Source organism: Neolamprologus multifasciatus, chromosome 11, assembly GCF_963576455.1.
Source record: "Neolamprologus multifasciatus chromosome 11, fNeoMul1.2, whole genome shotgun sequence".
NCBI classification, from domain to species: domain Eukaryota; kingdom Metazoa; phylum Chordata; class Actinopteri; order Cichliformes; family Cichlidae; genus Neolamprologus; species Neolamprologus multifasciatus.
Window position 1 is genome coordinate 20,587,613 of NC_140449.1, and position 14,627 is coordinate 20,602,239.

Here is a 14,627-nt window from a genome sequence, read left to right on the forward strand (position 1 = left end):
CATTCCATCTGTGAGTTTGTTTTCTAAAGTTACCTGTCTAGGACCACAGCTATAAGCAGACACCACAAGATTAGACTTACTGATAAGATTGTAGTAATTCTTTACTATCTGACAAAACATGCCTAGACAGCAATACCCTTAAAGACCCCGTGCATCTTTCTGCAGAACATTCTCAAGCGATCAAAGGACAAGTAGTAAAACAATCAGATCCAAATGATGTTTAATACACAATATTTAGTTCTTTTGTGTTGAAGCAACCTTTGTGCATCTGTATTACTTACAGCTCAGTGAACAAGCTGGTTTACAGTGCATAATAACAAACCAGCAACTACAGACGTCACAAAGAGAAGCAACACTGCCTAAGAGTGACACATAGCAGTGTTACAAAAGAACAACAACTTTAAAAAACAAAACAACACTTACTGAAATCTGTATGAATCTCCTTCAAGTCTTGGATTCATTTTTAGTTATAGGAAATAAAAAAGTATAGTACTTGTGATCTAGTAGTACTTTAAATGATTATTTCTACAACTACTTGTAAGAAGGAAATTTTGTCCGCTTTTACCACTAAAGTTTCTGTAGAGCTGGTTACTAGTTATTTCTCAGATTACTGTTTCATATACAGGACAAATGTTTAGTTTAAGCATGATCACGCGTTAATCCAAATCCATGTGTTTTTTAAAACAAAATACTTAAAACAAATTAAAACGAGTGCTAAGATAAAGTATTGCTTACATGATAATGTAGAGGTAATTATGATCTGCCAATACTTCAAACACCGTACTGTAGCGTTTTCTACCATATTTTCTTAAACAAAGCAAAAACAATTTTTATATTTACTTTCGTTTCTATAAAGTTATCAGTTTACTACGAGCAGGGCCGGGCTGTTGTTTTCGTGAGCAGCTGGAGGGCGCGTCTCCAGTGGGGCGGGGACTTCACTGGTGACACCACGACGGGGTGGAGCTTCTGCAATACAAAATAGAGTTGCGCTCCTGTGATACAGCCAAGACAGCGTGTAGTGAGAAGCGTTACTTTGCACTACTTACTACACACAGCGCGTAAAATCTTCAGTTGGTTTCCGTGCGCGCATTTACGCGCATTAACATCTTCCATAAGTGAAGTCCTTTAAACGTCAGTTACCGCTTTAAAGGTGTTCATTGTTCCTTTCGGAGAAGAGAAGCTATGGATGTGGTGTGTCTGCTGTGTTTGGTGCTGACCATCGGTTCTTGGTTTGCCTCCGCGGAAAGACACAGCGTCTACTGGAACAGCTCGAACGCAAAGTAAGTGCTGATCTGTGTTTTGGTGTAGTGTTATAGGGGATGTTCAGTGCAGTATGGGAAGCCAAGTGAGTGGTGTACTGGGTCAATCATACTGTCTGGTGTTTCCCAGTTTGTCCAGAGGGGAATGACGGTAACATCCTACTTTCTTAAGTTTGACACATGTAAAGTCTTATCCTACATACTCGCATCCGCGGACTTGCCAAGCTTTCTTCATATGTCAATTAAAGATCTCTGTGACTTTATAACGGTGGCTTTAGAGTGCTACAGCACCCAGCAGCAGATGGATGTAAAAGCAGAAGACTGTGAGCAAGTGCCTGGACAGATTCGTCACTATATTTAACCGCAACACATAGACACAGACATACTCTAATAGTAAAAAATAGACCGACGAGTATGAACTTGGCCAGTGCTGTCTGCAGGGTTTGCACCTGTGTGCACTGTGCGTGTCATGGAAAGATGACTCTATTAAGCAATAAAAACGAGTTAATTCCCTAATATATTTACAAAGATACGGCATCAGGCAATTTAAAGAGGTTTTTCATTGGAGAGGAGAGATAGTGAGTCACACAGAGAGGGGCGCATATTGCTGATTAGTTTGTTTTGAGGTCAGAAATGTAATGCTATCCGACCACTCAGCGGGATCGATCGGGCCTGACATATCGCAGCGCGATTTATTGAGCTTTTAGCGTGGAGCGGGTGATCCCGACGTTTGAAAGACGGTATTATTTTAAAACCGAGCTGAAACAGAAGGACGCTCTGCGAGGTTCTGCTGCCGAGATAGGTCGATTAAGATCCACCACAGAGAAGAAACAAGGGCAAAAGCCATTATGGCTTTTTAGTCTGATTAGCTTACATTTCTAATTGCCCTTTAACATTGTTAATAGACACGGGGCTAAAAAGAGCCCTGCAGCATGGAAAACAATTGTCCCGATAATTGGATAAGAAGTCTAATGGAAAAGTCCTGTCGTCACGAGGAGTGTTTGTGTCATAAGTTAGTCCGTGGGTGAGTCAACAGACCAGGTTTGACCCACCTGAGTTATACACCTGAGTCACTACAAACCAGGGAGGGAGTCTGGTTCAGGTGGGACAGGAGGTAAAGGTAACTTCACAGAAGAAAATTGTAACCAGAGTCTCCCAGTCAGTTCCACATAAAGGACAGAAACTGGATCTCGGAGGCTTACTTCAAATAAGAAAGGCTGGAGGGGGAAAGGAGGCACAGAGAGAGAGAGCAAGAGAGATTAGGGTGGTCTAATACAAAGTCAGATCTTATGTCTGCTTTTTTAAATCCAACTCTGCACTATTTTTGCTCCAGAAAGGGAGTTGCATAACTAGAAGAAAAATCACAATATAACACTAATCCCAAATGTGCCACATGGCTAAACATAGACTCTCACAAAGACAGACAAACGGGCAGAGATAAGCTTCATAGAACAGTTAATGGATCAAAGACACTTGTGGATATATTCTGCTTCTACTCTGGCACACTTTCGCTTGCTTATTGTCTGTCTCTAAAACACATTTTCACAGGGAGTGGAACTAAACCCCCATTCCACTTATTTTTTATTTTTCTCATATTTTACAGTCTGATTTCTATTAGCCCCTCAGTCCATCACCCCTCGGCTCTACATCACCATCCCCCAATTCACTCTCACTCCTCCTCCTTCTCTTCGCTCTTCCATCGTCTCACAGTCCTGTGATTTCCTGCCCGACTAAAAGCCCACCTGCCTACTACTGTCCCCAGTGATCTATCAGTCACCTGTTCAGAGGATTAAGTAGACCCATCAGCGACCTTTGGTGGAAGTGGGCCGTGGATAATTGATGCTAATTGATTCTTGGTAGGATTGTGAGCAGCAGTGATCTGTCTTAGGTGGAGGACAGTGACCAGATGGCAGTAGCCTGCCCACTCATATAGAGATACGAAGAAACCGGTAACACCTTAGGTGTGCGTGTTTGCCTCTTAATACAATCTGTATGTGTACTCATGTGTAAGCGTGACCTAATGATTATTGCTTAATCCTTCACTTCAAATCTTTTTAGGGACTTGATCCAGTGTTTTTGTTTGTGTATCGTTTTCTTACACGACAGGTGGCGAGGCATGTTTTTCACAGTCTGGTCTGGTCTTGTTTTTACGCTACTTGTCTCTACCTGTGTCAGCTTTATTAGTGTGTGTGTGTGTGAGATAGAGGGAGAGATTTAACTTCCTGGCTTTTAACAGGAAGCAATTATATTTTTGTTGTGAACTGACAGTTCACGGATTGTTTCTGAGTCTTCGGAGTTCACGTGTCTCGGCGTCAGAGCAAAACAGGGAGTGACTGGTTACCGTAAGCAGCCTTATCGAGACGTGATAAATGTGTGACTCGCACTTCCACACACTGGGGGGCATAAGGGGGACGACTTCGCTGTTAATATTAGCCGCAGCCAGCATTCCACCCCGCTGTTACTATACTCAACTCTGTCAGCTGTGCATGAGTGTGTGTGTGTCTGTGTGTGTGTGAGTGTGTTTCTCTGCCTTGTACCTGTCTGTTCCTCTTCTCCATCTTTCCACTCCTACTCCTCTCTTTTAACAGTTGGGTCTTCTCCCAGATTGGCCGCTAGCCTCAAGCCCTCCTTTTCTCTCTACTTACTGATTCAAGCACATTGGAGATCGCCTCGTTTTTAAATCCAAATATGGACGATACCGACACACTACTCCGCTGCATCCTTTTAATCTTTCATATCTGAGTTGTTTGGCTGCCTTCATCCATCTCCAGTGGCCTGGGTTTGTGTCCCATGCCTCTGCTATCTGTGCAAATATCTTTATCAGGAGTTTGGTGTAATGTAATATTCTGTTTATCTCAGCCTGTGTCTGGCTCAGCCTGCCTTCACTGTTATTGATGCAGCCAGGCCTGCCCGTACATGTACACGTTGCCTGCAGTTTTAGGTGAACGGGGTCAATGTACTCCCACCTCCTTTTAAATCCCAACTATTACACACTTCGCCCCCCCTCCTCTCATCACCCTTCTCCCTCTCTTTCGCTCTCTGTCGTGTCTGGTTGTTGGACTGTAATCTCACCAGAATGGGAACACACACACACTAACATCGAGTACAGACAGCTTGTAATCTGACCATCTGACCCAGAACACCCGACACAAAACCATCATCCTGGAATATTCATTCTATGTATATGCCCCTGGGATCCTGTGATGTAACGTTTCTCTGTTTTTCTGTGTGTGTGTGTGTGTGTGTGTGTGTGTGTGTGTGTGTGTGTGTGTGTGTGTGTGTGTGTGTGTGTGTGTGGATTAGTGGGTAATTGTTAGAATGTATGTAAATTACTTAAAACCTTTATTTGTCACATTGCATCATTCCCACAATAATCTCCCAGATGGGATCCATCAGAACAATCAATTTCCAGCAATATCTCAGTTTAGCTTTACATGATTCTTGCCCCCTCATTATCAGGAGGCTTTGTGCCTATTCCCTGCTGATATAACTGTCCTCTTACCTAATGTGCTTATAAATGTTCTCGCATATCTTCACACATGATAGCACCGAAGCACCTGGGGTGATTTAGTTACCATAGTTTACAGCAACAGTATATATTGTTTTTTAGGTTTGTTTTTGGGCTTTTTTTTTTTTTTTTTGCATCACGTCTGCAGACTCATCTGTTTTACTCTCTGCTCTTCCTCTCTGCTCCTTATCTGTAGTCCAGATTTCCTTCCCCCCTCCCCTTTCTCTACCAGTCCCCCCTCATCCTCACAGACCTTCCTCTGTTTTTGCCCCAGTAGTTTTCCATCAGAGGAGAACGAAGCACCTATCAGCTCCCGTTCTGCTAACATTAGAGGCCTGTTTTCGCCCGGTGTTATCGTCCTAAGCATGGGCAAGCACGCGTATGTGTACACTGCTCATTCATAGAATTTCAGACATACCGTGACCAGTGCTGCTCACTTGAAGCTCACTAGCGCCCCCCCCCCCTAAGGCTGACTCACCAGCAGATATACTTCAGCTCATGTTCTGGCAGATGGTTTATTTTGCATCAGTTAAAACTTATTTCATTTTTTTTAAATTAAAAAAAGTTAAATATTTGATGTAAATTCTTAGAAGTTAGTGAACTTGTGCCCTCTCTCCCTCAGCTAAACGGGCCAACAGATTAACTCTACGTGACCTCCAGCATATTAAACCAAGCATGATACCATTTGGCCTCTTTCTATTCATCACAGACAGAATAGAAGGCTACCAAAAAGGAGGGGACCGGTGAAAAGAGAAAAAGGAGGCGGGATAGAGGCCTGGGCGCAGGGTGAGAGAAGGGTGAAAGGGATTTGTGTTGAGAAATTAGCTTGGATGAAGAGCTCTGGTATATTATGTCAGCATTAAGAGACAGGACAAATAGAAGATGGAGAGTGGGGGGTGGGAGCTAAATTTGCAAGAATAAAAGAGAGGCAGACGGAGGGAGGAGAGGCCAGACAGTGATGGATGAAGGGAGGCAAGAAGTTTAGAAGTGAATAAGTGAGAAAGGCCATTGTTGACAGTTTTAAAGGCTCTCATCCTGCAAAGGGATTGCTTCATATATGAACACACATTTCTTGAAACTGCTTAAAATGTAATCATTTTATCGACATCAGGTTGCATTTGCACATAGTGGGGAAAGAAATCCCCCGTGGTTTTTGTTTTTATTGTAATACAATGAGATATAGAAAGAAGGGAGTAGATTACACAGGAAGCTGAAGTAATATAGGAAGACTTTTCATTTTATATTAGATTGGCTCTAATGGAGCAGCCCACTAGTGAGCAGCTAAACCCATTAGAACCACTGACAGCTCTTCACGCCCGTGTGAAAGGAGGTGTGAATCTGTCATACCACAGCAAATTAAACGGGTATTAAGTGTACACCTCAAAGTAAAAGTGTGTAAGAGTGGGGCTGGAAATTTGATGAGCGCGCCTTGTGAGAACACTGTAAACTATCCGAACTGCAGCCCCCACCCCCCTCGCCCCCTCTGCTGTGACATTCCTGTGTGTGTGTGTACACTTACTACTGATTACCTGAGGAGCAAATGGAAGAAGAGGGGGGAGTGGTGCGTGTGTTTGATGTTTCAGACGTGCTGACTCTGTTTTTGTGTGTGTGAAACATATATCTTCGGTGCTGACTCGGATGCTAGTGCGGGTGAGAAGTGGCGACCCTGAACTGTAACCTTTTGACCTGGCTGCCAGTTTGCGACTTTCCCCAGACGGACAGTGAAAGACAGACTCCTTGTGTCAGTAGTTTGAGCGAGCCCAGAGCGAGCTCAGGGGGACAAATGGTGGGAAGGGCTGTAGAAGGGAGACAGGAAGGGGGGGGGGGGGGGGGGAGCAGAGCAAAGACAATTGCAAAACTTCAAAGCTTTAGTGACTAGAAGTGTTGCAAAAGTCACCTGCAGTAAGGAGCAGTAATAACTATTCTGTTTTGTACCTTCACGACACATGCACCGCAATCAGAGTAGCTTTGTATTGAGGAATGACCTGCAGAAAAGGAAGACTAGAGCCACCTTCAACCTTTGCTGTTTACCCATACCTCAGTCTCATGCAAGAAAACGCACACACACAAACACACACACACACACAAGAGGCTCCAACAGACCTTGATAAACAGATGTGCTCATAAGCCCGGGGCATGAGACGCCCTGGATAAGGGGTCTTCAGAGAATCCCTCTCCCTTGAAAACACAGACACACAAAGCAATAGGCGGGAAGAAGAAGATGCAATGTGGAAAGTAGGTTTGCGACAGCTCACACACCTGGCTCTCCGTCTCATAGAGGACATAGTTATCACATTAACGCGACTCTCACTCTCCCGAGAACTGCCAGTCAGAGGCTAGTGTAGACGTGGGGAGATGCTAGAGTGCAGAGCTTTGATGAATGAAGACGTAAAGAGGGTGGTGGAGTTGAAGACGGAGCAAATTCAGTGGGCATGAATAGGTGGAGATTTAAAGAAAAAAAACATTAATTGAAATTAAAATAATACAGAAGTGTGAGAAGGTTTTATTAAACCACCAAAATCAGCCACCGGGACACACATTAGACACGTAAACAGCAGCCAGGGTAGTGAAAGCTCCATAGGGGTTAAGGTAGAAGGGGTTGAAGGGGCCCTGTAGCCTTCAGGCATTCTGTCTTTGGGGAGGGAAAGGGTATAATTACATCCCATTCATTCCTCCTCCCCTCCTTTTCAGGAGAACACATTGGCCCCAGACCCCTAACAGCTTTTAATTAGCCAGACCAATGGTGGCGAGGAGGAGGGGAAATGAGGAGGTGAAGAGGAGAATAAAAGGAGAGTTTTCTTAAAAGCATGAGCCGTGAATGAAATTAGCAACAAAATCTATCTGTTTTGTTGGCTTTTGACAAGCCCGTTTTCACGTGGAGGTCGGCCAGACCACTATCAAGGACACACTGTGGGAAAAAGGTGTATCCTATACAATTTAAAACTACTCGTTACTTCAGAGGGAACCACTAGAAACCTCCAAACGTCTTGTTTTACCCAACCCTGTTATTACTGGTTTGACTGAAGAAAACAGTAGAGAGGAGCAACATGAGAGGCACGGCTTATTCGGCTAATTAGGCCGCTACAGATGTGTCTTTTCATTTCAGTAAAGCACTTGCCCTTGTAGACCCAAGACACACACACAGTCGCAGATAAACACAAACAAAGGTGTACACACCTGCACAGAAGTGTGCACACTTACAAAGGGCCTTTTCAGAGAGAAAGCTCAGGGTAGTGATCAGCTTATTAGCCCTGGAAAACAAGTATAGAGCTGTGCTCAGCTAACAAAGCGTGTTTTGACAGGTAGGTCAGCACTAACCCTTACACACACGCACACAATGCACACAAACAGTTACGCACACACAGAAGCAGGAAGAAGGGGTTAGAGGCCCTCATTTTGGAGCCAGGGTGTCTGTGACTTGGTCAGGGGTGTCCTGACGGGAGCCACAACAACAGGAGGGAAAGAAGGGGGAGGGTCTCAGAGGCACCGCGTCTCGCTTTGATGACAGGACACGCACATAAACAGGGGTTGTTTTCTTGTCACTCTCACTCCGCGCAACATGTGAGACGCAAGCGTCCACAAGCAGTTGCTCAATTTAAGCACAGATTGAATTTGTGGATTAGAGCTTTTATCCCTGAGGATGTCATGGAAGTAATGCGCAAATATCAGTCTTTCTTCACCTCCTGGTTGATAGCAAGATTTGTGCACAGGCCAGCTGCACGTCGCACGCATGATGAAACTGAAAGGTTGGAGTTCATTAAAATCTCTTTCCCCTTTGTGCGGATAAATCTGGTCCTAATGGATTAATAGCTTATTTTTTAACAAATAGTAAGAGTTTTACTACAGTGAAGCTTTTTTTTTTCTATATCATCAGTGAACATTGTTATAACTTAATGTGCAGTGAGACTTTACAGGAAATATACTTATTTTTCTACCGCCTCTCCATACTTCATTAGGACACCCGGGGCGAAACAAGCATAGGAAGTGAGCACAAAAAGGAGCCGGGGAGGCTTAAAAGAAGCCATAAAACTAAATGAAGGGTAAAGATGAAAAGGGAAAGAAAAAGAGTGAGATAGTCTGGCTCCCCACCTAGTCTCTCTGTGTCTTTGAGGAAATCAGAGAAAAAGAAGATAGAGATAGAGGCAGCAAATTAGCAAGAAAAGTCACGGCAGGAGCTCCGCCACAGATGGACAAACATTCAGGTGAAGAAATTAATGAGACAGAAACCAGAGAAGAGCTTAAAAACACTTGACAGAAAGACTCAGTGAGCTGTACTGAGAGGAAAGTGGACTGAAAGAGAAAGTGGGAAGAAAAAAAACCCCCAAAAGATTGTTGGGGCTTAGCTGTCATTTGTAATTTAGTTTCAAGCAAGTGCATCTCACTCAAAGGGAAGAGAGAGAGAGAAAAGTGTGCGAGTGTGTGGGATGGCGGGATGGGCTGTGTACGATTCTGGGTGTGTTTTCTCGCCCCAAAACAAATTGAACAAGTCCAGCCTGATCAGCCTCTTTCTAATTCTGTTGCTCAGACAGGTTTGCACAAGCACACAGAAAAACACATCCTCACACGGCATCACCCAGCTTTACCTGTCTGTTTATTTGTGTTATTCATGTCTCTAAGACTCTTTTCAGTTGCCGCACGTGTCTGTGTTTAACTAGTCCTCATCAATATCCAGAACACATCCAGCGTATTATCTGCTCTGCTGGGTGTGTGTCGAAAACAACAGATGAGATCCGCCTCTGTTACTCATTTTGGAAAACTGGGTGAGGACATTTGTCAGTAACCTCGTGTCTCTTTCTGTCTCCCCTGCAGCTTTCAGTGGGATGAGTATACGGTGGAAGTGCGCATCAATGACTATCTGGACATCATCTGCCCTCACTACACCCACGACGAGGTGCCGTCGCATGCAGCTGAGCGTTACGTGCTGTACATGGTGGAGAGAGAGGACTACGAGGTGTGCAAGCCTCACTCCTTCGATCAGCTCCGCTGGGAGTGCTCGCGGCCCTTCGCTCCTCATGCTCCCGAAAAATTCTCGGAGAAGTTTCAACGCTTCACCCCCTTCACCCTGGGAAAGGAGTTCCGGCAGGGAGAGAGCTATTATTATATCTGTAAGTATCTTTAATGGTATTTCTGCTCAGTCTTCTGTGGTTAGAGGAAGGTTCCTTGTGTTAAACTTTTCCCTCTGTCTCACTTTGTCAGCAAAGCCAATGCATCACCATGGGAAAGACTGTCTGCGACTGAGAGTGGATGTAGTTGGACATAAAGGCTCTGGAAAGAATCACTATGACAAATCCAAAGCACGTGAAACAGAAAAAATCTTGGAAGGAGAAAAAGTGAATTTCCTTGCTACAGGAGGAGTTCACAACCCCTCTAACCGTCTCCCAGCAGGTGAGCATTCTTTAAAAAATAGATTCCAGACATAGAAAATAATCACAGCGGTGCTGTGACTAAGACCAGCTCAGCTGGGTGTGTTTACCATCCCTGAGTGATGAAATTCTGTCCTAACGGTCCTTCCCATCTCTTCTCTCAGATGACCCTGCTGCGATGGAGCCAAATGTCCAGAGGAGTGTCGGCAACTCTGCGGCACAGCTGATCTCTCGTTCACTTCTTTTTGCCCTGATCCCAGTCTTATTAGCCCTGATGCTACACTAAAGGCAGTGAAAGCTCCACAACAGAGACATTACTAACCCGATGCTGGTCATCGGGACGTGAATGATCAGAGATTCTTTTTATACAGACTTTTTTTATACGAGCATGGACAGTGTGTGTTGTTCAGCGTGCGCTTGATGTGGTTTTTGTGTGTGAATGTGGAGCGTGGATCGCTCCAAAATAAAAAAAGAGGACCTCAGAGACTTTTTTTTTTTTACTTTATTTTGAGGATTGAAATTCTCACTTATGACCATTTAAGCTGAACATTTTTGTTTTTTCATTATGAACGAAGTCGCAAACAGAACGATCCAAATGCTTTGTTATAAATTGACGGCAGCAAGATTACATTATCCTCACTGTCACATGTCATCACATTTTCATAGCACTGGTACAGCTGTGCGTTTCATTAGTGAACTCTCTTTTTCTTCCTCTACATGTAGAGAAACTATTGATATTGTGTATTGTTGTCGGCAGCTGCCACAATATGTAGGATAATGTAGGATATTTGTCATGTTGTGTTGAACTCAACTCCTCGTTATAATGCTCCACATTTCTAAAGTTATCTGACATGTTATCAGTTGTAACGCAACCTGAGAAAACAAATGCTCTAACAGTGCAGCAGTGGTTCTCGCCCCAATTTCTGGCTTTTAGTGATGTCTATTGGTGCTCATGCTGATGAAATCTTTTCATGTAACCACGATTAAAAATGTATTCCAAGAACTTAAAGATATGCATATATTTAAAAAAAAAGATGCAGTGATATTTATGTTTTTGTTAAGTCCTCATCTGTCAATTACACGATTTCATGCGTTGTTGTGAGCTGATGTTGAGAGCCACTGAACAAAGCAAACATTACAAACTCAGCATCTTCAGCACTTATTCACTCATTTCTATTGTTTCGACTGTATCATGGTACACTGGCTGATGTTTGCAGATGTCGTCCCACTTGCACTTCCTGAAACCTCAAACTAAAGGTATCTCCCAGAATACATTTTTTTTTGTCTTTTTTTTTTTTTGCTTGTGTCATTTTGTAAATGTTTATATGTACATTTGTACATACAGAAAACTATATGAAACTGTTTTAAGATGTGAAAAATCTTTAGTGAAATAAAAATGTGATGTAATCCAAAAAGAAAAAGATCCGTCTGTTTTTTATCATAACTTATTTTGGATCTTGATAAGCCGCTGAGATCATCGAGATTTGGATGGATGACACAATATTTTGGCAGAGCCATCTATCCTCTGTCCATCTCCACATTTCCACCCCCATGTCTTTCCCAGCCTCTCGTCTCTGCCCTCTCCTGCTTTCATCTCCTCTGATACAACATACCCGGGCTTAGATTTCAGACTCAAAACCAAACATGGACTAAGAGGGGGACAAAAAAAACACCCAAGAACCCAGAGAGAGGGAGGCCCACAAGCGAACTGACAGCTGGGTGTGAAAGTGTCACTCTCACCTCCTTGCTCATACTCTTTCACTCTTTTTTTTTTGCCCTGTTTTTGCCCTTTCTTTTTCTTCTCTGAACATCGCCTTTTGAGGAAAAGCTGAACATCCGTCCACACAGCTGTATGTTGGAATGAGGAGAAAACAAACCTCAGAGCTGACTGAAAACTGTCAAAACTCACCGTTCCTTGTAAAACCGCACAACATACACACTCAAAATCAGAACATTAGAACTGAGCTGTTTGCTTTTCCGTGATAACGTCATAGCTTAAATTCAATGCAGATGATCACAGAGTCTCAGGTATCTTGTGCAATGCTGCACCCACAAATGTGTACAGTAGGATAAAGCAGGACATCATTCAACTGTGCCTGATGGGATGGATTAAATATGGTAGTCTCCACCGCTTTGATGTCTCGGTTCAACATTATGTCAGGCATTATGTGAAAAAGTAAATGTATGCTTTATAATACAAAAAATGTTCCTTTAGCTGTGCAAATACCATAAACCAAAAGTGAGCTTTCAGATTAGTTTGAGGACAAGCTTTTACAAACATGGCATAAAACTGTAGAAACATCATTTTAAGGTTTTATTCCAGTGCAGTAAATCTCAGTATCGCAGTAAAGTCAATGAAAATTCTACTAAACTACAATACTTGAAATTTAAAATTGGGATTTACTACATATGACAATAAGTTTTTGAAATATAAATCATTTGGGCACTTAATTACATTTACATGTACAACTACTCATTAACACATTTAGGCAAGGTGACATGCTAAAGTTCAAACTGAGCATCAGAATAAGGAAGAAACATCATTTAAGTGACTTTGAATGTGACATGGTTACTGGTGCCAAACAGATGGTCTGAGTATTTCACAAACTGCTGATCTACTGGGATTTTCACACATAAGGTTCACAGACAAAGGTCCAAAAATTCAAAAAAATCCATTGAACAGTAGCACAAGAGGTCAGAGAAGAATGGACAGACAGGAAGGCAACAGTAACACAAATAATCACTTGTTACACCCAATATGCAGAAGATCATCTCTGATTGCACAACACATCAAGTCTTGAAGCAGATGGGCTACAGCAGCAGAAGACTGCACAGGGTGCCACTCCTGTTAGCTAAGAACAGGAAACTGAGGCTAAACTTTGCACATTCTCACCAGAATAGGACGACAAAAGACTGGAAAAATATTGCCGGGGCTGATGTGCCTCAATTTCTGCTACAAAATTTGGATAGTAGAGTCAGAATGTGGCATAAACAAGACGAAAGCATGGATTACTCTCACCTCGTATCACTGATCCAGGGTGCTGGTGGAGGTGTAATGATGTGAGGGGTATTTCTTGGCACATTTTGGGCTCCCTAGACCTTACCAGAGTATCACTGCTGATCACATCCATTCCTTTGGGACCACAGTGTACCCATCTTCTGATGGCTGCTTCCAGCAGAACAATGCACCATGTCAGAAAGCTGAAATGATCTAACACTGGTTTCTTGTTCATGACAGTGAGCTCACTGCATTCAAATGGCCTCCACAGTTAAGCCAATAAACGACCTCTGGGATGTGGTGGAACAGGGCATTCACATAATGTATGTGTTGCCAACAAATATGGAGCATTGTGTGATGCTATCATGCCAAAGTGGAGCAAATTTCCAGCATCTTGTTGAATCTATGCCATGACGAATTTTGCAGCTCTGAATAGAAAAGAGGCAATTTTTACCAAAGTGGCCAGTGAGTGTATTTTACCATCTTTCTTGTCCAAAACTTTAGCTCTTATTTTATGCTTTAATTCATACAAAAGGTCATTAACTTTCACTTAATGATGGCAGACACGTAAACAGCTTCACTGGCACAACACTCGAAGGAGTCTGAGCAGCTCCGATAAAAAACACTGTCACAAAAAGAAAAGGGATTGCAATTTAATAACAAAGAGATCAACCATAAATCAGAAAAATAAAATTCTTCTAAATCAATATAGCAATGACCTTCAAGTAAAGAAAAATGTGTGAAAAGACTAAATGTCAAACAGATGCAAAGCTAAAACTAAAAACTAAAAACTAAAGAAGAAGGGTGACAATTATACACCAGAGACTGCTGAGAAAGGTCAAGTTTTGAAATGTCTAGAGTGACAAAGCAGCTCGGCTCTGACAGCTGTACACAGGAGGGAGCAGTCAGGTGACGATGGGGGAGTGGGCGAGGCGGGGTGGTTGGGCAAGAAGGGTCAAAGAAAAGTTAATGAGCAAACTTTAGATGATTCGTATAAAATTTACCCCGAGAGACGAACAATAAGTGAAAGTTTTAATGCACAACTTTTAAATATGAATCTTAATTCTTGGATGTAATACCCATGAAATGACACCCAGCACGCTGACTAGTTGAAAAATGATGCATATGAGATAAAATTAATCAAATAACACTGGTGCACCCCAGTGGAGTGCATAATTAATTTTTCAGTTTAAACAGTGAAATTATCTCATTTTGAAAGTATAAAATCCAGCATATTTGCCTGGATCCACACACTGACTGTTCTGTGTGAAATCAAGCTACAAGCATGTGATGTGGGATTGGAACAATGATGTAATGATGAGACGCTTTTTTTCTCCTTCTTCTTCTTATCATAGGGTAATAGTTGGGTTTTCTTTTTTGACTATGCTACTGGAATACAGGGTGAAAAACGAATGTGTGATTCACAGAAAGGAGGAACTGGAAAGAAAGACTGATTTGTTATGTGAAGCAGTGGAAAAGCTTGCCTTATTTTCCTATTC

The 14,627-nt window shown here is 42.7% G+C and overlaps 1 protein-coding gene across 1 annotated transcript; it reads left to right on the forward strand.

The window, feature by feature from the left end:
- Positions 1–990: 990 nt before the first annotated feature.
- On the forward strand, positions 991–10,637 carry efna1b (ephrin-A1b). Its single transcript, XM_085177110.1, has 4 exons — positions 991–1,280; positions 9,577–9,872; positions 9,964–10,152; positions 10,295–10,637. Exons 1-4 carry the CDS (start codon positions 1,183–1,185, stop codon positions 10,414–10,416), a joined length of 705 nt encoding a protein of 234 aa, XP_085033236.1. The 5' UTR covers positions 991–1,182; the 3' UTR covers positions 10,417–10,637.
- Positions 10,638–14,627: the final 3,990 nt, after the last annotated feature.

Bases quoted from the DNA above. Each gene is read 5' to 3' on its own strand.
- efna1b (XM_085177110.1), top strand. From the start codon at position 1,183: ATGGATGTGGTGTGTCTGCTGTGTTTGGTGCTGACCATCGGTTCTTGG. The intron at 1,281-9,576 runs GTAAGTGCTGAT...TCTCCCCTGCAG, and splicing joins TGGAACAGCTCGAACGCAAA to CTTTCAGTGGGATGAGTATA. The intron at 10,153-10,294 runs GTGAGCATTCTT...CTCTTCTCTCAG, and splicing joins CTCTAACCGTCTCCCAGCAG to ATGACCCTGCTGCGATGGAG.